At 42.5% G+C, this 23,104-nt stretch overlaps 1 protein-coding gene across 1 annotated transcript; it reads right to left on the bottom strand.

Annotated features, from left to right (window-relative positions):
* Positions 1–11,716: 11,716 nt before the first annotated feature.
* On the bottom strand, positions 11,717–19,172 carry LOC147700616 (trypsin-like). The gene is made up of 5 exons (XM_086929718.1): positions 19,040–19,172; positions 16,063–16,222; positions 14,280–14,533; positions 13,554–13,690; positions 11,717–11,957 (listed from the first exon to the last, which is right to left on the bottom strand). The coding sequence occupies exons 1-5, from the start codon at positions 19,077–19,079 to the stop codon at positions 11,808–11,810; spliced, it is 741 nt and encodes a 246-aa protein (XP_086785844.1). The 5' UTR covers positions 19,080–19,172; the 3' UTR covers positions 11,717–11,807.
* Positions 19,173–23,104: the final 3,932 nt, after the last annotated feature.

Raw genomic sequence — 23,104 nt, 5'->3', positions numbered from 1 at the left:
GCCTGCCTGACTTCCAGGTCGCGGCAGCGGGGCGGGACTTCCGGTCGGCCTCTCCGGGGCGGCACTGTGATTGGTCGGCCGCCTCACCACTTCCGGGTCGCCGCGGGCAGCGCGGCGGCTCGCTTCTAGGCAGGCAGGCGGCTTCCCAGATGATCCGAGGAGTGGGCTCCCTCGTAGATCAATAAAACCGGACAATAACACCGCGGCAATGAGCGGGGTGGCACCCGCGCCGCCAACTCGCCACACGGGGCGATCGGATGCCGGGTGGGCACCGGCCTCTGCAGACCACAGCGCTCCCAAGCGCTGCAGACACCATAAAGCGCTCGTAAGCGCTAAACAGCAGACAAAAGCGCTCTCCAAGCGCTAGGGGTAAAATCCAGCGCGCTCCAAGCGCTAGACAGGCGATTTCAGCGCTCCCAGCGCTGAAGGGAAGAGAGCAGCGCTCTCAGGCTGCAGGCAAGAAGTCCTCAGTGCTCCCCAGCACTGGAGGACAGGACAGGGCTCCAGCAGGGCTGGAGGCAGGCAGGGGGGGCAAGGCTGGGCCAGAGCCAGCACACTGGGTCTCCAGGCAGGGAGACTCCCCAAGTGGCGGTCCTTCTGGCCCCAGCAGCGGCACAAGCCCCCTCTGGCAGGATTCAAAAGTAGAACATTTTCAGTGGGGACACAGCCCCTTCTTATACCAACAAATCCTTTGTTTCAGGGTGCAGGGTGGGGGGAAAACCAGTCGCAGCTGGTTCTGGAGCACTCTTGATGGCCCAACCACCCATTCCTTTCACTGGGGAGGCTAGGGTCATTAGACACACCACAGGGGGGCGGAGCCAGCATTGTGTGGGGAAAACCCAGCCCATCCAGGACACAGGTACACTCCTCCCACACATCACTCATGCTAATCTCCCACTCACCACCGGGCAGACCCATCCAGACTTCCTGGAGCCTGGCATGCCAGCCAGCTCCAGCCAATCACGCTCCAGCACCCTCACTGCACACATATCTCAATGTCCAGAAGTAGCACTTCCCAACTAGACACACACATGCCGCAGACACCATCTTGCAGCATTCACTCTCACGAGTTTAAGCATACCAAACTCGAGCCTGCACTCCCCACGCATCAGGAACTACCAGGGACACACACATTCCCCATGCATTCCTACGGGAGGGCAGGCCAGCCATACTACACGCACGCACTTTCACTCTGGGACTCAGGGGAAAGTGCGCAGAGACCCAAAAATCACTGACGCAGGGTCACAAATAAGGCAAAAAGTCTAGGGGTGAACCTGCCCTGCGGGCCAAGTCCAACACCAAGTCATGCCATACGGCTAAAATCTTTTCACCTTGCACCACCACCTTCTTCCATTTTATTGTTTGTGGGGATTACGCACCTAGTTTGAGTTGGGGCTGAAAAAGTCTTGGAGTAGTAAGGAGCTTTCCACAAGGGGTTCATAGTTGGACAGAGGGTGTTGTGGTCACAATCTGTGGTGTTGTCCACACTCACGTTGACTAAGTCTCCCCACAATCTTACATCTAAGACGATGTAATCAATGCGAGACGGGCAGCTCACTCCATTATATGTGTTGGAGCCCTGCATGTCGGAGGGGGTTCTGCCATTTACAGCCCTTAGGCCAAACTCAACTTTTAGAGCATTAATGTGAAGTGCTGTCAGTGTCCATATTTTTACTGGTGCCAAAAGTAAAGGAGGGACAGCCCATTTGTCATGAAGTGCCTCACTGCCCAACAGATCTTCTTTGTCAAGCAGTTCAAAAGTGCTGTTTAGATCACCCGCAACTATCACTCTAGAATGGGATGAGCATCTGGCTAGACTTTCTTCCAAGAAGATGATAGTTGGCGAGGTTCTATCACCCTTGGTCCCTCTTGCATGAACGTTAAACAAGTCGATTTGTCCCCCCCAACCCACCGGGTCCCCAAATATTTAGCCCCAAAATGTCTCGACTAGTGCTTGGATGGATTGTAATCCGGCAACCTAAAGCAATGCTCACAAAAATATTCAGAACCCCGGTTCCCACAATGCACATGGCAGGGCCAGAATTGTGCCAGAAGTGGGTAACCTTATCCTAAGCGTATTCACAGTATACAACCAATTACCATGATGAAGCAGCAATATTTATGACAAGTATTATTACCTGCTGCCCCATTTCTGAACTCCTCATCGTAGGTGCAACCTCCAGAAAGGAGCACCAGGCAGCAAAGGAGGTCTTTGTTGGTGGGCCTGTTGAGGATGGTGGCATGGACTGCCGGAGATTGCTTTTCAGTGGCCCAGCAGTGCTTATTATGAGCATGGGCATCTGTCTTGGAGAGTTTTTGCAAATTTTTAGGAATACTCAAGAGTGGTCTTATTTAAAATGTACGTAGTATGATATTTAGTAAATCTGCATTTCTGCTGGACAAAATATAGTATGTAAATTAATTTACACGGTTTAACGTGTTTTCTCCAGAGACAACTATTTTACCCTCTGAAGAAACGCCTTAAACTACACACCCATTCTTTTTGTTTGCATTCCCATTGTGTTTCTAGTATAATAAACACATGTGCTCCATTGCCTTATAGGAATTCGTATTTAGCCGTTTGGAGGTTGAGAATCTAATATGTTTGTGGCTAACGGTAAGCTTATATCCTTAGATACCAACACCCACCCCTGTGAGCTGATTTAGAATTTACCTTCCCTTTACTAGTACAAAACCATGACTGAATGTTTGCTTTTGTAAGTTGTGCAATGTGTACACCTTTGTTACACTAATTTCTGGGATGAGCTTTGTGACTCATCCCACTAGCTCTAGTTTTATTTGGTGAAGGATGCTGTGTTAGTGGCCCTGGAAGCATGAATTCAGTCCATTTTTGGGTGAGCTGTGAACGTTTTCAAATATCTCAAATATCTTGGCTATTAGGATTTGGACAGTGACTTTGCATACATGATGCCCAATGCTCCTAATAATGCTTTTAAATCATTACAGCCCACTGCCGATAACTATAATTGTTAAAGGCTTTTTTCACAAGCTATAAGCCTGAGACACAAGCTCAGGACCATAATAAGGAAAAGAGCCCTTAACAACTGATAAAGCCCAAAGCCAAAGAGCTAAACTGCTATTATTACATTCCTCTCAACAACTGTGGAATTACTTAAAATAAACAGGGAGAAAAGGAAAGACTTGAATAAACCTCATTCGAATTGGATACATTCATTTGAAGCAAGAAGTTACATTTGCTTCAGGTATAACTAATCATCTATATAAAATCATTTTTTTATATATCCATAGAGCTCTAAAGTTGTAACCGCTAACACTTGTTTATTCTATTTAGATTTTAAAAGACTCTTTTATCACAAATACGTTACAATTTTAATTAAGTACATATCTGCGCCTTCTAAAGGGACAATCAAGGGTAATTATATTTGTTTTTCTATGAATCAAAAAAATAAGAACTAAAATTCGAAGAAGTGAGAGTAACATTTAAAATAATATAGGGGCATGTTAATAAGATGTGCATTAATAAACGCACATCGCACATTTCCATATCGCCGGCTATCGCCGGAGTTAATCGCCGTGATAGCGCGTAATTATCAACGCGCACCACGTAGGCAAAATTAAATCCGGCGATAGTCGGCAATAGGGAACATTAGTGCATGTAAACAAGCGTTGTTTTAATGCACTAATGTGTGCCTTGATAATATGGGGGGGGGTGGATTCGGCTTTATGATCCACACCCCCATGTTATTTATTTATTTATGGAACTTATAAAGCACAAACAAATGCCAAAGGGCGTCTTGGCGCTGTGAACGAAAGCAGAAAAGAGGAATGGAAGAGAAATTATTGATTAACCAGCCAGGTTTTTATTTTTCTTCTGAAAATGGTGAGAGTAGGGCAGGATCTGATGTCCATGTTGAGGGAGTTCCAAAGTTTGGCTGTTGAAACAGTGAAATGACGGTCGCCCAAGAGGCTGTTTTAGTCCGTGGCACAGACATCAGGAGAGCATTCCTGGATCGTAATGCTCTGTTGGGGGCGTAGAATGCCAAGGAGTTGAGGAGAAAATGAGGCCCTTGTTTGCGGGAGGCTTTATAGGCTATACAGAGTGCCTTGAATTTTATTCGATTTTTTACCGCCAGCCAATGGTAATCTTTGATCACTTGGGTGATAGGTTTGAAGTTTGGGGTGCCTGAAAGCATTCTTGCGGCTGCGTTTTGTACAGACTGCAGTTTATGAATAACTTTGTGCTGGGCATTGACAAGGAGTCCATTGCAATAGTCTACAGGTGACATGACAAATGCTGTGACCAGTGTTTTACCTGAGTTGGGGGGAAGAAAGGGGAGGATCTTCTTTATAGATTTGAGCTTGTAGAAAGATGCTGAGACAATGGAGTTTGTGTGAGCAGCAAACGTTAGTTTATCATCCACGAGTACTCCCAGGTTTTTGACCTTGGTGACTGGTGTGGGCGAGGAGCCCAGTTCAGTGGGCCACCAGGCTCCGGGCCAGATAGGGCAGAGCTTCCCGAATATCATTACTTCCGTTTTATTGGAGTTTAACTTGAGACAGTTTGTCACCATCCAGTTACTGAAAGTCAACATGCCATGCTGAAAGTTGGCCACTATTTTCTCTCCGTTGTTTTTTATGGCTAAAACCAACTTACGTCCGCGTAAGATGTTAGGCTCATCCCATAGTCCTTGATGGTTCTCGCTAGGTCTGTCACATAGACATTGAAAAGCGTAGGACTTAGGGATGAGCCTTGGGGGACGCCACAGGGAAGTGTCATCTGGGCGGAGCTGAAATTGCCCAGTTGAACAGTTTGGGAGCGGTTAGAGAGAAAGGAGGCGAGAAGATCTTTCGCTTCATCCTGGATGCCTATGGCATTGACACGGTCGATCAAGATGTTGTGGTCGACCGTGTCAAAGGCAGCGGATAGATCAAGCAGAATGAGCACTGCCGTCCCTCTTTGATCGAGGATGGTTCTTATCTCGTCAGTGGCTTTGATAAGTGCCGTCTCAGTGCTGTGATATTTGCAAAAGCCAAACTGGGTATTGTCTAATAGGAAATGATCTTCAACGTACTGGGACAGTTGTGTATTCATCAATTTTTCTACTGGTTTTGCAGCAAAAGGCAAGCTGGCAATAGGCCTGTAGTTATTGGTATCTTCGGCGTCTAGGTGAGGTTTTTTCAAAAGGAGTTTAAGAAGGGTGTCTTTCCAGATGGTAGGATAAATCCCTGTGCGGAATATAGAGTTGAAGATTTCTGTAAGTTGGGGGACTACAATGTCAACTGCTGAGAGAAGTGTTGCTGGAGGACAGGGATCGTAGGCTGAGCCTGATTTGATGGAATTCATAACGTTAGTATCTTGGGTGACATTGATTTTTTGAAACTGCCTAAAAGTGGGCTGGGCGGACTGGGGTAGGATGGTTTGTGGGGACAGGGAATGATCTTTATTCCTGTCAGAGAAATTGGTGTATATGTTATTAACTTTGTCAAAGAACAAGCTTGCGAGATGTGAAGGGACAGGAATTGATTGAGGGGGTAGTTTAGAGAGTTTGGATACAACCTGATAGAGTTGTTTATTGGAGTTTTTAGCTTGCTCAATCTGAGTGGAGTAGTATAGACTTTTTTTCCTGAAGAATCATTTTTTATATATTGTAAGTTCGTTTTTGTAGAGTAGTTTCTTTTCGGTGGAATAGGCCTTTCTCCAGTGTCGTTCTCGAGTTCTGCATATCTGCTTTTGCTGTCTGAGAGCGTTGGTGAACCAAGGTGCCGAGGGAGAATTGCGATTTTTAGAGATAGATTTTGTGGGCACTAGTTTATTCATGGCTGTGGTGAGCCAATGGGTATATTATTTGGCAGCTGTGTTAGGATCTTTGGGGGTATCTGGCTGCGTGGGAGACAAGGTTCTCATGCAGGTTCCCAGGACTAAGAAAGTCTCCTAGGGGGAGACAGATCCTTCATAGTTACCACTTCTAAACTATGGAACAGTCTTCCACATTCCATCAAAGCCTCCACATCTCTTCTCTCTTTCCGCAAGCAGATAAAATCCTGGCTGTTCACGCAATAACTCCTCATGGACCAGTTCTCTCTCTCAGCGCCGAGACACCCACGGGTAATTGAGCGCTTAACAAATCGCCTAAATAAAAATAAGGTTTCGATGAGTAGTTGATTGTCAAGATGTCTCCAAGATTTAATCGTACCGGAGGCGTGTATGGTGGCAGCTGGGTGTGTAGGGGAGTCCAATGAAATTTCGAACATCACAGCATGATGGTCTGACCATGCAAGAGGTAAAATCTCTTTTATCTTAATGTTTTTGTCGTTAGAAAACAGACCGTCTAACATGTGGCCAGCTCCATGAGTACTATTGGGAAGCAATTGTGTCAGACCCAGGGACTCTAGGTCTGATATGAAACTATTGGTGTCTTTGTCTTCCAAATTTTCTAAGGGAAAATTAAAGTCACCTAGGATGGTGGTAGAGTTATCAGTAGCAAGGGATTCCACAATGTCAGTGAAGGTGGCTAAAAATTGCGTTTTTACTACCCGGTGGACGGTAGAGTAGAATGCCCTTGAGGTGTTGGAAGGGACCTAGGGCTGTGGAAAATTGTATAGCCTTGCATGTAGTGAGTGGAACTAAGTTGATAGAGGTTTTGAGGTGGCTGCGATATAATATAGCGATTCCACCACCTATTTTCATGGCTTTACCTTGCTTTAGAATATTATAGCCTTCTGGGACAGCAACTATCAAGTCAGGCTCTGATGAAGGGTTGGTCCACGTTTCAGTGATGAAAAGAAGGTCACGTTTGTGGGAGTTGATCAGGTCTGCGATTTCTTCTTTGTGTTTGCCTAAAGACCTTGCGTTGATGAGTGCTGCTGCAATGTTGGTCCTTTTTGTTTATTGGCAGAAGGCAAGGGGTGGTTGGTGTGTGGTTTTAATACAGTGTGAATGTTAAAATGGCAGCCTGCGCAGGTTTTAGGGAGGTAGAAGTTTTCGTAAAAGGTGAAATGAGTACCTGCACATTTGGCTGGAGAGCGCAGATTAAGTAGGGCCGTGCGAGAATAACATCTCTTGTCGGCTGGGTCTGTAGCACCAGGGGGTATGGCCCTGGGCCCGGTCCAGGTGCGGACGGATGCAGACGAGCTTGCCTTCGCCACCGGCGCGCCCGCTGCAAGCGTCCGCTGAGCTTGCGCTTGCTCTGTGCCCTATGTACTCTAGGGCCCGCCAGAGACTGGGGCGCTACCTTTGGCATCCGCTGGAAGTGGAGAGGTGAGGAAAAAGCTCCTGGTTTAGCCCTTCGATCAAGAGGCACAAGCCGTGTCGGAATGGGGCCTCGGGCGGAATGCGGGTTCAATACAGGTAAGAGCAGCAATTCAATGCCTAACACCTGATCAAAGCAGACGTTGGGAGACCTGCGATAAACAATTATATTGCAGGTCTCCTTCTCCCAATGCCTTCCTTGATAATAGGGTGTTACCACCTCCAACCACATTTCACATGTGGTTGGACGTTTGAACGCCCACCCTGCATCCCATTAGCGTTATCTATCGCCCCCAGTGCGGGGCGATAGATGAGGTCAAGAATACGTCTCTAACTCAGGTTAGAGACGTATTGGTAATAGTGCGATAAAAAAAATAAATGCGTTAGCGACTTTAAAAAGTCGCTAACGCATTTATCGCGGGCTTGGTAAGATGCCCCATAATCTTTATTTGATTATCCTAGAGGATACTTCTTCCCCAGACAACAAATAAAAGGACCTTATACCATAACTCCGATACGTCGTTTGATTACCTAAATAAGCATTTAGTATCTAGGTTCTCTTTGATCTCACAATATGGGTGAACTTTTCTCTTTGCTTTTGCACACGGGTGATCCAGGACCTCTTATCTTTTTTATCGGCTATGGCTCACGTTTATTTTCCACCTTTTTCTTCTTTTTCTTTGGACATAAAGAATAGGAAACCTGTGAATGCCCTCTAAAATACACACTGGGTAGGTGATGGTCATCTCACTTTGCAATGTATCGGGAACTGCAGTGTAACTCTTATATTATGTTTTAGGGGTATATGTGTGGCTTTTCCTGACGAAGACGCAGTTTGCGCCAAAACATGCGTTGAAGAAAAGTATTCTGTCTGCTGCAACTAATATATACATAGGACTAGATATGTGATATATTGATTTTTAACCTGTAATAAATCATTGTTTTTAACCCCTTCCATGCGGCCGCGATTCCCCTGGTGTGCTGTAAACTGCACGAACAGGGGCGGGCCGTGACGAACCCCAGCCGTCATCAGCACACGAGCACCGTAGTGCATGACGGCTGGGGTTCGTCATCAGCATGGAAGGGGTTAATGAGAAAGAATTGTTATTGTATATCTTTAACTGAATGTAACACTGAGTTCATAAAAACATACTGATAAGACAAATATATCTATAGAATCGTAACAGCTACTAAAAGTTTTAATTGCCTAAGGATATACCATACACTGAGAAAGGAAAAGACAAACATTGGTCTATAAGATCCTATATAATATATATACCATTAGATGGCATGAGCCACTTTTTTACTTTTAATGGAGTCACCAGCATTCCAATGTTCTAATATATAATTATAGCCCACTTGATGGTACAGTAATGGTATATTGCCTATACAACTCTGCCTCACCAGTAGTTTAATTAGGGGCCAGGGCTTGTAGGTCAGTCCATTTAATTTCTGCTCTTATTTCATGTGTTTGGATTTGTTTTTGTTATGGATTTCTTTTTTACGTTTTGAGTGCAAACACATGTACTGTATGTTTTCATTGTAACTTTTTATTTTAGCTATTACCTTTGCACATTTTTCGCCTATTACATATTTGTGAAAAAAAAACAATAAAAACATTGCAGGATTGCCAAGACCAGAGTTATAGACTTTGCCAATGTGTGTTTACTTCTTGTGTTTAAGATGTTCAAAATGCCAATTTGTATGTATCATTTGTACATTTCTGCCTGGTCATAGAAAGACATTTTTAAGTTCTAAAGTATCTCTGTAAAATCTAAACTTACAAGCATCCAAGTGGAAAGTGAGATATGTTCATTGTGACAACTGTCAGTTGAAAAGTTAAACACCCTGGGTGTGTAGATCCATGTGCTAAAAAGACAAACATTTATGGTCAAATAGTACAAGTGAAAGTATGTACGCTTTATAGAGTGTTTATATCCATATGAAAAAAAGATATACCTTTCCTCTCAAATAGTATAAGAGGGCATGTGTTTACTTTGTTCACCCCATGTTGGCAGGGTATGCCCAGATGTGGGTCCCTTGCTCACTTTGCCCCTGGATTCAAGCTAGCCTGGCTGATGAAGGGTGTTAGCCAGAAACCGGTCCCAGGATGCTTGTTTCTGGTACAGGGAAGACCTGACTTGGCAGTCGAGCTGGACTGTTCCCATGAGGCACAGGGTCAAGACTGATTTGCATAAAGCTGGGTCTGAACTGAGATGACAAAGTGATCTAAAGAATGATGATGGTGTCAACCCAGATCTGTGACTGGGCTTGAATGTCTGAACAGTTTCATCGCTCCGTCCATCATCTCCTTGTGTTTGATGTGTAAGTTTTATAGCCTATGCATATCCATGTGATGAAAAGACAAACACTTGGGGGCTGATTACGATGAGGCACGGAAAGCCAGAAGAACGCAGTTCAGAGGTTTTCCAAGCCTCATCATGGTTTCAAAACTGAAAGCCTCATTACAATGGAGCCCGTCTACCAGTCGGAATCGGCATGAAATCCCTATGGATGGCGTTTTAAGCCGTCTGTATTCAGATGCTCAGTTTCCAACAGGCTTTCCATGCCGGACATGAAATGTCTGTCAGAAAGCGAGTTCAAAGGCACTTAGCAGGGACTCCCTCTTCCTGTAGCCTCCGGTTATGGACCAAGGGGGCATGTATGATGCACTCCCTGTTGTTCCCTGCACCGCCTACCACGCGGTGCATGGATGACCACACAAACTCCAGTTTCTGAATGGGAGCTTGTGCTGCAGCCTGTTTCTGGCTGAAGCACAAACTCCCATACAGAAAAGGGAGCTTGCAACCGCACCATGTGAGTTGCATCATAATTCAACGGTCGGGACTGCCGACTGGAGTTCGGTCGGTCCAGTATACATGACAGTGTCCTGATAAGGCCCTTACTGTCACATACTGCATGAGGATGTATGTACACTATGTACGGTGCATAAAACATGTGATAAAAAGCTAAGTATAAGTATTTGCACGTTTACATGCAAGGCAAAAAGCAAAGTATGAACTTATCGGCTTTCAGGAGTTGAAGTAATGTCTACATACATATGACATCGCAACAAAAAGAAATATTTTTTTGATGAACTGACTCTAAACTGCTCTTGTGGCATACCTTTCATTGGTAGTTCCTTGATGAAAGAATCTGGCAAAACCCACAAGTACATTTTCGATTCCACAAGGCGGATCATTATCCAATAGGCCACAAATTTAGAATAGCACATTAAGTTTCCTATAAAATTAAATTAGAGAGTTGTCTCCCATATTCAGTGCAGCCAAGTGACCCACCCTTTGTTTGATGATTTAGACTAGGCCTGTAAGAGAGCTTCATTTACCAAATTTATTTTGGGGTGGTTCTCATTCTACAATGCAGTGAGATGTCATGGCATCAATGAGGGAGCGATGATTTCACTGCTACTTTTAACTTTGTATCTATGAAGTGCAGAATCTTTAAATAAAGCTGTGGTCATTCCTTAAATCAGAAGCTGACTTTTCTGGCACTTTATTAACTTCAGCCCTGGCTGCCAGTGGATGGATCCTGCATATTTATGCTGAACCTTCTGGTTCCAGCTCATCTTCGATTTGGACAGGATTTGGACTTTACTGAGGTAGGTGCTTTCACTCAAACTTGCTAAAGGATGCAGAGTCCGTGGCGCATTCTGACTTTTTTCATTAGGTAGGGCACATTTTAGTGACAATTTTGTAAGAAACGAGTTATAAATGCTGAAGGTTGTATTTTTGACATATGCAGTCACAGGACTCTCCGTTTCACTTTGTTACCAGGATGTGCGGAACCTCTGAGTATAGATGTGGTCAGTCCACAGTAAGCAGCGGACATCCACCACCCTGAGGCAGAACCTTCTGGTGCCAAAGGATCCTGGATTTGGTCATGATGCTGGGCTGCACAGCAGTGGATTATCTGCTAAATAATTGCATGGCTCTGGAAGCCATTCTGTTTATTTTAACTGGAACCTAAATCAGCATTTTGTAAAACTTCTGGTAGGAATGATTTATGAGAGATGAAGGTTGTCTTTTTGGTACTTACAGTCACAGAACTAGTCATGTTTCTTAAACAGTTAGATGCTGAGGGAGCACATGGTTGTCTGAGGCCAGTGTGTTTGATGTGGCAGGAGAGGGCTGTCCTAATGCTGTTCACTCACTCATCAATGAACTCAATATTCCAGGCATTCATTCCATGACCAGGCTACTCATTAATCTGTCATCCATCCAATCAATAATTTATTGATTCCTCTCTGTATTCATTCATCCATACATTCAACTACCCATTCAGTCATTCTTCCATTAGTCTATACGGTCAGACAAATTCACCAATCAGTGAAGAAGTACTTCCACATATAAAATTAGAGGCCTATTGACTTTGCCATTGCTTGTTTTGCCTGGAGGGTATATTTGAATTAATGTTATCAATCTATATGCAGGAAGGACTAGATAAAAGAAAATAGATAAACCTCAGTTTTCATTCCAAGATTTATTTTTCCTCCACAGCAGTAGAGTCAAATCAAGAATTCAAGTTCTGTGAGCATCATCTCAGGTAGGAAATGTTCTTAGTTTGAATTAACAGTGCTCTGAATCCAGTTGACGTAGTTGCAGACCTTGGTGTAAACTCCTGGGTAGTTTCTCTGAGCACAACCAATGCCCCAAGAGACCACACCCTGTAGCTGACCATTGCAGACCACTGGGCCACCGGAATCACCCTGAAAGAAAGAAGGCAATGTTCATACATGGTTGAACTGCGAATACTATGTGCAACCAGAGACTAATGCATGCAATAAAGTCAACCTCATTGCAGTACTCTGACAGAACACGACAAAGAAATCACAACTTGTAGCTTTCATCATGTGTGAATAATGGCTGTTAGCATAATATTCTGTTGTATGTGTTCTGAAATAGTTATCATTGCTTTGGTTGTTAAATCCCTTTTTAGCCAAATGCACCTTTCCTAAGGGTTGCACCACACACCACCGCACGTGGCATAGCATTGTGTATGGAAACCCAATCACTTCCCATAATTGATTTGTAATGCAACTGGCACATTTTTGCATTTATTTTTCTTTGGTCTACGCATGCCTTTATTTGAGAAGAATGTTGACTTGATTGCAGAGCACATCAGAAAAGGGTCCCCAAGATGCTTGAGGGATAGATAAGTCAACAGACATCAGTATTGTATCCAGGTTTGGAGACCAGTTAGAGGTGCTAGTGCCCTGTGTTACTGTGATACTGACCATAGAGGAATGTTAAAGAGGGTTCTCTTCAACTCATAGAATATAGGTCATCATAGGGATTTTAAAGGTACTGCAGGGATCAGAGAGATAAAGTCTATAGCTGGGCTTTCCTGTACTGAGGAGACATTCGGGCACCTTGTAGAAGTGAGGCAATGTGATTTAAAGCCTGAAGGATTGGAAGAGGCATAAAGAGAGAGATGGTCTGAACAAAATCAAGAGAAATGTGGAAAAGATCTGAACTCTACAACAGGACCTTTTGGAGTTACATGATGTGTGAAGGAGGAGAACATTTAGATGGTTGAAAAGAATAAGGATAGCAATTGAAAATCTTTGTCAAATGGTTTTAGTTAAAACCATGCTGGGAGGTGAGGTGCACTGCAGCAAATGTTCTCTTTTTATGGCACAATATCCCCACGGAATGTGAGCAGCACCTTACACCCTCTTGGATCCCGACCCAGAATCCAGACACAATATTCTTGTTAAATTATGTTGTATAATATATATCTTTGCTTCCCATAGTAATTCAGCTTCACTGAGGAGGAATGAGAATGCATCCCAAGGCCTTGTTCAGTCTGTATTGATGCATTCCATGTTTACTGTGTCAAAACCAGAGGCAACTTTATCAGCCAGAGTACCATTGCAGATTCAGTCCATCCTCAACTCCTCCCAACACTACCCTCATTCATTTTTTCTTCTACTAAATTCATTGCCTTTATTATGTTTCTAACTATTCCTCTCTCCTTCCAGTCTTTTTCTTCTCCACCAAAACTAAACCCTAGAGTAGGACGCCATGTTCTGCACAAGTGCACTTATGCCTTGGACTCTTCTTGGTAACACAAAGGCATATTTTACTGTGTCCGGAAAGGGACAATCACTTAAAGAGGCAGACAAATGTTGATTATTAACTTATAATATGAATTATTAGTTTTCCCACTGGTGAGTCCTGTCTATCAATTAGTTATTACTCCAGTTCCTATGAGCTGGATCTACCAAAGATCCAACCATGTTGTGCAATGAAATATATATGTTGTGGTGGTGCCGTGTAAAATACTTTAGACTGTCACATACCTGGCAAGAGTCCTTTCCGCCTTCAAGGTATCCTGCGCAGAACATGTTGTTGGTGATCTGCCCTGGGTAGGAGCTGGTGCATTGGCTGGTGGTCAGGATTGGAGCATTCAGGCACTGCAGGGTGTTGGGGTAGTTTGCTGAGGAAAAGTGGAAAACAAATTCATTCATATTGGCAAGAGATATATAATTTTTTTTTCTGAATAACACATGTCCTACTGTAAATTATAATGAGAATAATAAATGCACAAGAAAACATTTAAAACACCTAGACAATAAAATGCCTTGTGGAGAGACCTTCAGGATTTGATATTGTGCATTACAGTAAATTGAAGGGAAATTTTTTATCCCTTTTTTCCATTTCCTCTAGCCTTTTGTCAGGGCTCAGAACCAGCAGAAATGCAGTACACAACGAGGTTAATTTTGATTATCATTAATATAATCCTGTCATACATGTTTTGCTAGTGTAGGGTGGCATTCATCACCCAGACACCTAAAAGGTGAATGGACTTCACATTTCAGGACTACAAACCTTCTGTTGCATGTTGATCTGACTTAATTGGACCTGGGAATCATTAATGTGTGGCTGCTCTGGGATGAATCCTGGCCCTGAGCATTGCTTTAATGAATGATCTGTAAGGTACTGACCTGTCATTTATGAGTGACATGCACATCACCCCCACCTGAAGTTCTTGTTAAAGATAAATCCTTGGCTCCTTGACTACTTACAGCCACTGCCGGACGTGTTGCCCCATCCTGAGATCAGACACTGGGTTCCAGATGCAGGACAGCCGGACGGGAGGGCCACGGCCTTGACGTAGCTGTTGAGAGTCGCGGCTCTGGAGAGCTTGATCAGCATGATGTCGTTGTCCAGGTTCCTGGAGCTGTAGTTGGGATGTCTGATGACCTTGGTGGAATCAATGAACTGTTCGGTTCCTTCATTTGATGCAATGTTGTGCTCTCCAAGTCTCACATTGATACGTCTGGAACAAGAACCACATTAAATATTGCCTTTTTAATCTTTGTAGCCAAAGCTTCTGTTTTATATGTTAAATCATTTAGATGGCATGAAAACATTTATTTTATTTCTATGTATTCACCCAGGTGTGTTGCTAATTAAGGTAAGAGCAAGCCTCACCCCCTGCCGGTTCATGGTGCTTGTTTTGTTATGTGAAAATTAAGGGGTTGAGCATAAAGCATATCAAGGCCTAGTTTATGTCTCTTAAATAGTAAACCTCTTGCACACGATGTCAAATGTTTGAGGCTTTTTTATGTCTCTTACATTCCATTACTTTTTCACACAATGTCAAGTGCTTGAGACTTTTGTTATGAGACATCAAGTGTTCAGTAGAGAGCCCCAAGAAAGCACCCATTGCAGCCAACCCTGGCGTCCCATCTGCATAAGCATAACTGACAATTGTAAAGCAGGGTTTGCTCCTACTGTTTGTCACCCACCACGAGACCAGGCTCTCTTCTATCCATGACAGGAGATTGAGTCCTCAGTTTACTGTCAGACTCTGATCACCTGATATCCAAAGGGTACTGCTGTCTTTGAAAGCCATATAATTGTTCTCTCACCAGTTTGCCAGTGATTGCCTCAATAACGGAAGGCTTGATGCGGGCCTTAAATAACAAATTGCCTAGGGGTTTGCTGGTATAAATTCGATTTTTGTAGTGGATTCGTTCACTTGCCACCTGGAGCCCAAAATGATGTCAGTTGGTGTCCTCATCTAGACATTACTGGCCTTACAAAAGTATTAGTAAAATATGTTCATATATCATGCATTCTTCATACTTGAATGGCACCACTTCATCCTTCAAGTCCCAAGGATTATGTGCAATTATTTTTTTATTTTCATTCCACTGTCCAGTCATGAAATGTGTGCAGGTGCAATGGGTATGAGATAAGGGGGCATACAAGCACCGGCAGCCATTTCTACAACACAGAAGAGCCCCCGAGCTTAGGAGCACCATAAAAATACCAACTAAAGCCACATGTTTATCAGAGTACTTATAGCCACTTGAAAGGTCTGCCCTTTGGCTAAAACCATGGACTTTAGACATTAGCTAATGCGGCCAATATTGAAGTTCTTCAAGTTTAGTTTGAATAATTATACCCATAATCCCAACTATTGACTGTCCCAAATATTATGTTTGAAGATTCCAGGTTAGAATAGAAGAGAGGTGACATGGCTCAAAGCGAAAAAAAAACCAGAGCATTAGTAGGCCAATACTTGAATTAAATTATTTTAAGAACAAACATTGGGTTTGCACCCCTTTCCTTAGAGACTCAATGAAGCAAAATAACTTCCAGCCCTCACTCTTGGGCAGCTTCCATATATGCTGCTTTTTAGTATAGTGTAGATCGGTTTATCATGCGTGGACCTGCTGTTGTTAATTGAACTGAAATTGTCTTACATTCAGCTTGGTTGATTTTTTTCTTGCAAGATGAACTCACTGGGAGTGTATACCCCAGCCAATAGCATGCATGGATAAACTTCAGTGAACTTACGATTGGTAGCAGTGAGCAGCTGACACGACCCATTGGCTGTTGATGAGGGACCCACCGCAGAAATGGTAGCCGACATTCAGGGACACCTGGTAGGGGAGTGCATTCTTCCCACAAGTGTAGCCCCCAACGATTTTATCATCATCATCGACGGGGAAGGCAGCTGTAAGAGAGGCAAGAAAGACACTGAAGGTGAAGTAATTGATTAAATACTCCATTTAACGACGTATACACTATCACCAACACCAACAATGATAATGAGGTGATGAATTCAAAATTATCAAATTCCTACTTCACTTTTCTTAAATATCAGATTCTGCTGGATAAACATGCGTGAGACAGATCTTTAAAATTTGAATGTTACTAGAGATAATTTGCATATTTTTTGGTCAATTTGAAAACCTAACTGAATTTAACTCCCCAGAGGGCTAAAAAACTCAACGCAAAATTGTTACAATATGTTTCTGAATGGATGTGTCATAGCAACTTGGGGGCTTATGTATAAGCCCCTTGCACTACCTTAGCATCACTTTTTATGATACTCCGGCAGTGCAGAGTGAAGACCCACATTTACTAGGCCCCACAAAGCCACTTCACATGGTTCTTGGTGACCTCGTAGATCTATTGTAAGGCAACGCAGCACAAGTTGCTGTGTTGCGATATACTGCGTCAAGAAGGCGTTCTATGGGTATAACAGTGGATTTTCCAATGCAACGCCCAAAGGTTTTGACACATTCCTAGATTGACAAAGGTCTCTAAATCTGGGAATGCGTCAAAACTGTAAGCTACCCCAAGAGAGATGTAAAGAGGAGAAACATATCTTTATTATCTATATTTGTTCTGCACAAAAACAATCCTGCCAACAACGCAGACACCCTTGCACCATGGTGTAAGGGTACCTGCATTAGTGCTAGGCAGCAAATTGTGCGCTGGCGCTGTCTGAAAGGACAGGAATTTGTTGTATCTTGTAAATACGGTGCATTCCTGCCCTTTCGAATCGGCAAAAAAACTTCTGTCTCTGCCCTACACCAATTCATTGTAATTTAGGCCCTAAGTGCATAAAAATGACAAAACAAGCCAAACAGCTCAGTACACTGCTGTGGTAACCATAATGTAATGTCCTGAAACCATCAGCAAGCGTGCTGCTCAGAAATATCATCATTAAAAAAAGCGCTATATTGGTAAGAGTTTTTGGCTAAAAGTCTCTTAAAATATCAATTCTCCTTGTCTCATTCATAGTCTTGCTATGCAACAGGCCTATTGGTTTTGTTATTTAAGTCTAATTAAAGCCAAGCTAAAAAACATAAATCTAGAAAAAAGTAATAACTACATTTCAAATGTGAATCCATCTATTCATGTTATTTCTCTACTCGTTGTAATGAATTGCTTTTTTAACATTACATACAAAGCAACCTTTCTCACTTTTTATAGGCAATGTTATGAATGTTTGGTAGCCAACTTATCAAACTCCACTTGGTCAAATAGTCTAAAGAGTATTGGCTTGTGCTTTGGAAATGTTTTTGGCCAAGGTAGGAAACATCTAGAGAAAACGAGCATCAAACAAGTTGCCATCATATACAAAGGTATGGTTAACTGCTATCAGCACAATTTCTATGCTGAGAACATTTGAAAAGAAAAACAATTGTATCAAAAAGCACAAGAAACTGCTCTTCAGCGTTCTCATATTCCATAAATACAAAACTCCCTCCACCACATATTCTACAATGTCCAAATATTAAAGAATAATTAACATTTTTAAATAAAGGTGGCGAATAGTCACAAAGATTCACCAGTGAAAATTAGCATGTCTAGTTTGTCAACTCAGAGGCGCTTCTAATGCTGGACACCCAGGGGCCGATTCACAAAACTAACTTAAGACAAAATCCTAAACTTAATACTTTTGGTATTCACAGAAGTTAGGATTTTGTCTTAAGTTTGTCTTAAGACAAACTTAAGACAGACTTAAGACAGACTTAAGACGAACTTAAGACAGACTTAAGACAGACTTAAGACAGCATTAAGACAAACTTAACACAAAATCCTAACTTAAGTCTGTCTTAAGTCTGTCTTAAGTTTGTCTTAAGTCTGTCTTAGGTCTGACTTAAGTTTGTCTTTAGACAAACTTAAGAAAAAATCCTAACTTCTGTGAATACGAAAAGTAGTACGTTTAGGATTTTGTCTTAAGTTAGTTCTGTGAATCGGGCCCATACTGCCTTAGATAAACAACGTAGGTGATTGGGGGAAGGCATGATCAAGTCAAATGGAACCAAAACTGCGAGTGAGGGATGCACCACAGTTGTGTGACTCCCAGTAATTGCAAACTAATCACTATTTTAAAGGGACTGTAGAGAATGAGGTCTGAACCATTCTTAAAGAAGCTATTGCAATATTTGATTAATATAAATTTGTTTACATTGATTCACCAACATGAAACTCAGTAATGTTTCATGGTATTCTCCTGTACACTAAATCATTCAAATCAACTTAATGGCTTGTGGTGATGGACCTTTACTCAGCAGTACAATAACTTGGTGAGTAGCAATAATGAATCTAATGTACCAATCAGAAGAGCAGGTCACATGGTCCAGGACTCCTGACCACATTAAGCTCCATAAAGTGGAGGTGGCCATGCGTTGCCTTTGCGGGTGCCAGTTTTCTGTTAATGGACACAGAGTTGGATCTTGATAATTTCTGATGTGACTGCTAATCTACATCGGTGACCCACTGATTGTCAAATTTGACCTCCACCCTTCACTTAGTGAGTAGTGGTCAACCCACATCAACATATTTAGCGGAAATGTGAAATGAGCCATTCAGAACAGCAGGTCACACATTCCAAGACTCCTGGACTCTTTCAACATTGGTGAGCTGGGGATCGGAAAAATTGTCCTCCGCCAAAATGGGGGGGGGAAACCTGCCTTTTAAGAGTGGATTGATGAAGTTATCTACCCCAGTGACATGTGCTGTAATGATAACTCACCAGCAGCCCCCAGGAGGGCACAGATCAGAAGGAACTTCATGGTTGTCCTGTGAGTGCTCGCAGAGTGACTTCTCTGATGGAGATCCGGATATTTATATCCAAACAGACCCAGCTTTATCTGCTTTGTTCCAAGGCTACATCTATTTTTGGGTGAAGCAGGTGATGATATGGAAAGAAAATGCATATAATGCACTGAAGTTAATAGAAGAACACGATGAATAGGTTAATGGTTAGCCACATGTTTTTCTCTCAAACTGCGTCCTTCATTTAATCACCATCGAGTGGCTGCACACCAGGTGCTCACCATCCACTGATGAGCTGCAGTGACCAAGAGAACTGGGCACATCAGAAAGCAACACGCGCACCGATAGGGAGGAGGAGAACAAATGTCTCCTCTTAGTCTAAAAAGTGATGAGGCAAAGCTCTACTTAGTGGATTATGATTTATATCAAGGCTAAGCTATTCATAATAAGTTATTCAAAACACATCACTCAATATTCCACAATATTCCATTCAGTGTCTGGCTCTCAAATACCAGCCCCCCTTATACATATAACACATAAATTAAGAATTGTTGATACATTTAAAACAAGCATTTGAAAAGCTCATGCTGTACTTTCCGCATGACTACTGAACCAGCATGGCTGAAAGTAGAAGAAAAATGTTTTTAAAAAACCCAATGCCATGGTCAATGTTGGCAATGTGATGGAACTTTTTTTTAACTTACAACCATATGGCTCAGCAGACGTGCTACTCTACAACATTATCTATAAAATTAGCAAAGTCAATAGATCTTGCATAGGTGAGGCCTATTGGATTTGCCAGTGCTTGTTTAGAAACACTTATAAGTATAAGTTCTACAAGATGCATGGTCCCCTGAGGACACTGGCACATAGTCAGCATGTCTACTGATGTCTAGTCAATAACACAGCTCTTAGTGCTGGTTAACAACAATGAATGTAAATAACAATGATGAATGGGGTGGGAAGGTTGCAACAGACATGAAAACTTAGAAAGTATGATTGCAAAATACTCCTGTTTTATTCTTGATGAAAGATTCCCCAACAGAACTAGAAAACTGCATATCTGGAAGCATGCGCCCACCAACTTTGAGGCCTGATGTCATTTTTTTGGTTAATTAATTATACACTAGAAAATTAATCACTGATGATATCTCAAATGGTGTCATTGATGACATCACTGATGACATCATTGAAGCTTCTTTTGTATACATTGCTCGATAAATGTGTATAGTATTAGACCTCTGAATGTAAATACTAAGTAGCTCAAAAGAATATGAGGCATTATTAAGGTCATCACAGAAACAACTTCCTTGTGTGTTGGAAGCATGGGTTATGTGCCACATTGACCCTATACCATAAACTTCACCGGTAGCGTACTTCGCATTATCAATCAGCCACAGATATATGGGAAATCCTTTATTACACACGGTGTTCAATCTCTATACAACTGTTCTGAGAACGTCAAGTTGCTAACAATGCTGAACGTCTGCTCCAAAACGAATGCCCTACTATGGACAGCTTTTATCTGTATTAAACCCTTGACAGTCACTAAACCTACATTGAGAAATGAAGTTAATATATGAGTAGAGAAGTGGGTAGTGTAAACAGTATTCACTCTTTTAAAAAATATATATTTTTATTGAGAAATTCCTGGTACAAACATCGGTAAATACTTTATATATTGCATAAATTTTTAAAAAAAAGACATATACAATATAAATTGATTTGAGAGAAAAGCCATTCTATAAGGCACAAATTATACAGACATACAAACGATTCCTAACCACAGTGTAAAACCAGTATTATACATAGATAGTTCGTAACGGGTTTATAATAGCCCGCCTCCTGACATAGTTATCTTTTATGTTCGGGAGTCCTTCCAGCTTTTAAGTGGGGCCCAAATAATTAACCCCATCTCCCGTGTTTTGCTACCGTCATGTTCATATATAAGGGATCCGATATTGTGTATCCCCAGAAGTCTAGACAACCACATCCGGAAAGGTGGTACTACCGTATCCTTCCACCCTGCTGAGATAAGGATACGAAGGACCGCAACAGAGATAAACACAAAGGGTTTGATCTCATATTTCAGCCCCAGTTTACTTTGGATACCTATTATCATTAGGGTAGGGGATAGATTGATCTTTAAACCTAGCAGCACCTCCCAGAATTTCTCAATTTCCTATTTAATTGAGTTTAATTTCTCACATTGGTGAAACATATGAAGTAGGTTAGCCGGGCCTTCTAAACACCTAGGACATCTGTAATACTCCCTTTTACTCCAATCAAACAGTTGAGCGGGTGTAATATATAGATTAAAAAGTGTTTTAAAATGCTGCACTCTCAGATTTGAGGAGCGGAATAGTTTATTATTTAATTGCAGGGCTTTATCCACATCCACATCTGGATCACCCAGTTTCGAGGCCCAGGAGACCTCGCATTTTTCCGGATCATCTTGGGTCCCAGTCAATAGTGATCTATATACCATTTTAATCTTACTACCACCATTTAGTAGGTAGTCCAACAAGCTACTTCTATCTCCTAAGGCGATCCTAGGTCTCTTGGCCATTAGTGTTTGAGAGATCTGAACAAATTTAAACCCCTGATTAGCCGGCATACCATATCTCTGTTGGATAATCTCAAACCTCACCACAGCATTCCCTTCCATAACATCCCCTACTGTTTTAATTCCTTGCTACTCCCAGCACTTCCATATTCTATCATTACTAAGCTGTGGAAAAAAATGGATTTCCATGAAGGCATATGGCTGTTAATTTTCGGAATTGCCAATGACCTTTGCACGAGTTTCCAGACCCCCTAACCACTACCTAAAACCTTGTACCGCATTTTCTTGTAGTAACGCCGGTCCGTTTTCCTTAATAACAATCCCACAGCCTATATGCCCAACAACAACTCATAGATAGAGGTTTTGATTGCCCCATGGTGTATCAGCCACACTTGTGGCTGGATCGAATAATATTGCGATCTGGGTTAGCAATCATGCCCCCTGATAAAACCTGACATTAGGAATTCCTAACACCCCTTTTCCTGTGGAAGAGACATCAATTTCAATGATCACCTAATTTTGCCGTACTGCCATATACAGTTCATAAAAATTGCCTCAATTGATTTTATCAGACCCTCGTCTATTATAAGGGGGATGGCGCGGAAAAGATACAACATTTCAGGAAACATGGTAATTTTCAGTACATTCGCCCTACCTATTAGGGACAAATGTAACACATTGATTCTTTTCAGGTCTACCGTTATTGATTTTAAAAGTGGGGTGAAGTTATCTTTATTAATTAGGTCTGTTACTGCGTTAACTCTAACTCCCAGATAGACTGCCAATTCCACATATCTCAAGTCAACTTTACTAATCTTATTGGGGCAGATTATCTGAGTCTTACCCTCATCCAAACGGTACCCCGAATGACAGCCACATTCTCTTGCTATCCCGGCAAGTACTAGCATAGCCCTAAATGGTTCTGGGGTAACTACAGCCATGTTATCGGCATACGCCATCAGTTTACTCTCAAACCCATTAAAAACCACAGGCTTAATATCACCACAACCCTGGATCTTCTGTATCAGTGGATCAATATAACACGCAAAAAGTATGGGTGAGCAGGCCCTGTCAGTTCCCCCTTGTGATGTTTTCCCTGAACTTTCTCCTATTAACTGGACTCTGGCCTCTGGATCCCGATACATGGCCTTGAGTGCGTTCAGTATTTTAGGACCGAAGCCCCTGCGTTCCAATACCCCCATAAATAATTCCACTTCACACGGTCAAAGGCCTTGTCCGCATCGAGGAGGCTCATGGCCATCGGTCCCCCCATGGCAGCCTGGGCATCAAAAAGGGCAATAGCACGCCTGATATGGTCCGTTTTCCTACGACCTGGGATGAATCCATGCTGCCAAGGGGAGACCAGACCACCAATAATCCTCCCCAACCTTTTAGGGAGAACCTTGGCGTAAATCTTGGTGTCCGCATTTATGAGGGATATTGGCCTATATGATCCGGGATTTTCTTTTGGTTTCC

The sequence above is a fragment of the Lissotriton vulgaris genome, chromosome 7, assembly GCF_964263255.1.
Source record: "Lissotriton vulgaris chromosome 7, aLisVul1.2, whole genome shotgun sequence".
Taxonomy (NCBI): domain Eukaryota; kingdom Metazoa; phylum Chordata; class Amphibia; order Caudata; family Salamandridae; genus Lissotriton; species Lissotriton vulgaris.
This window is presented reverse-complemented; position numbering and strand designations above follow the sequence as displayed.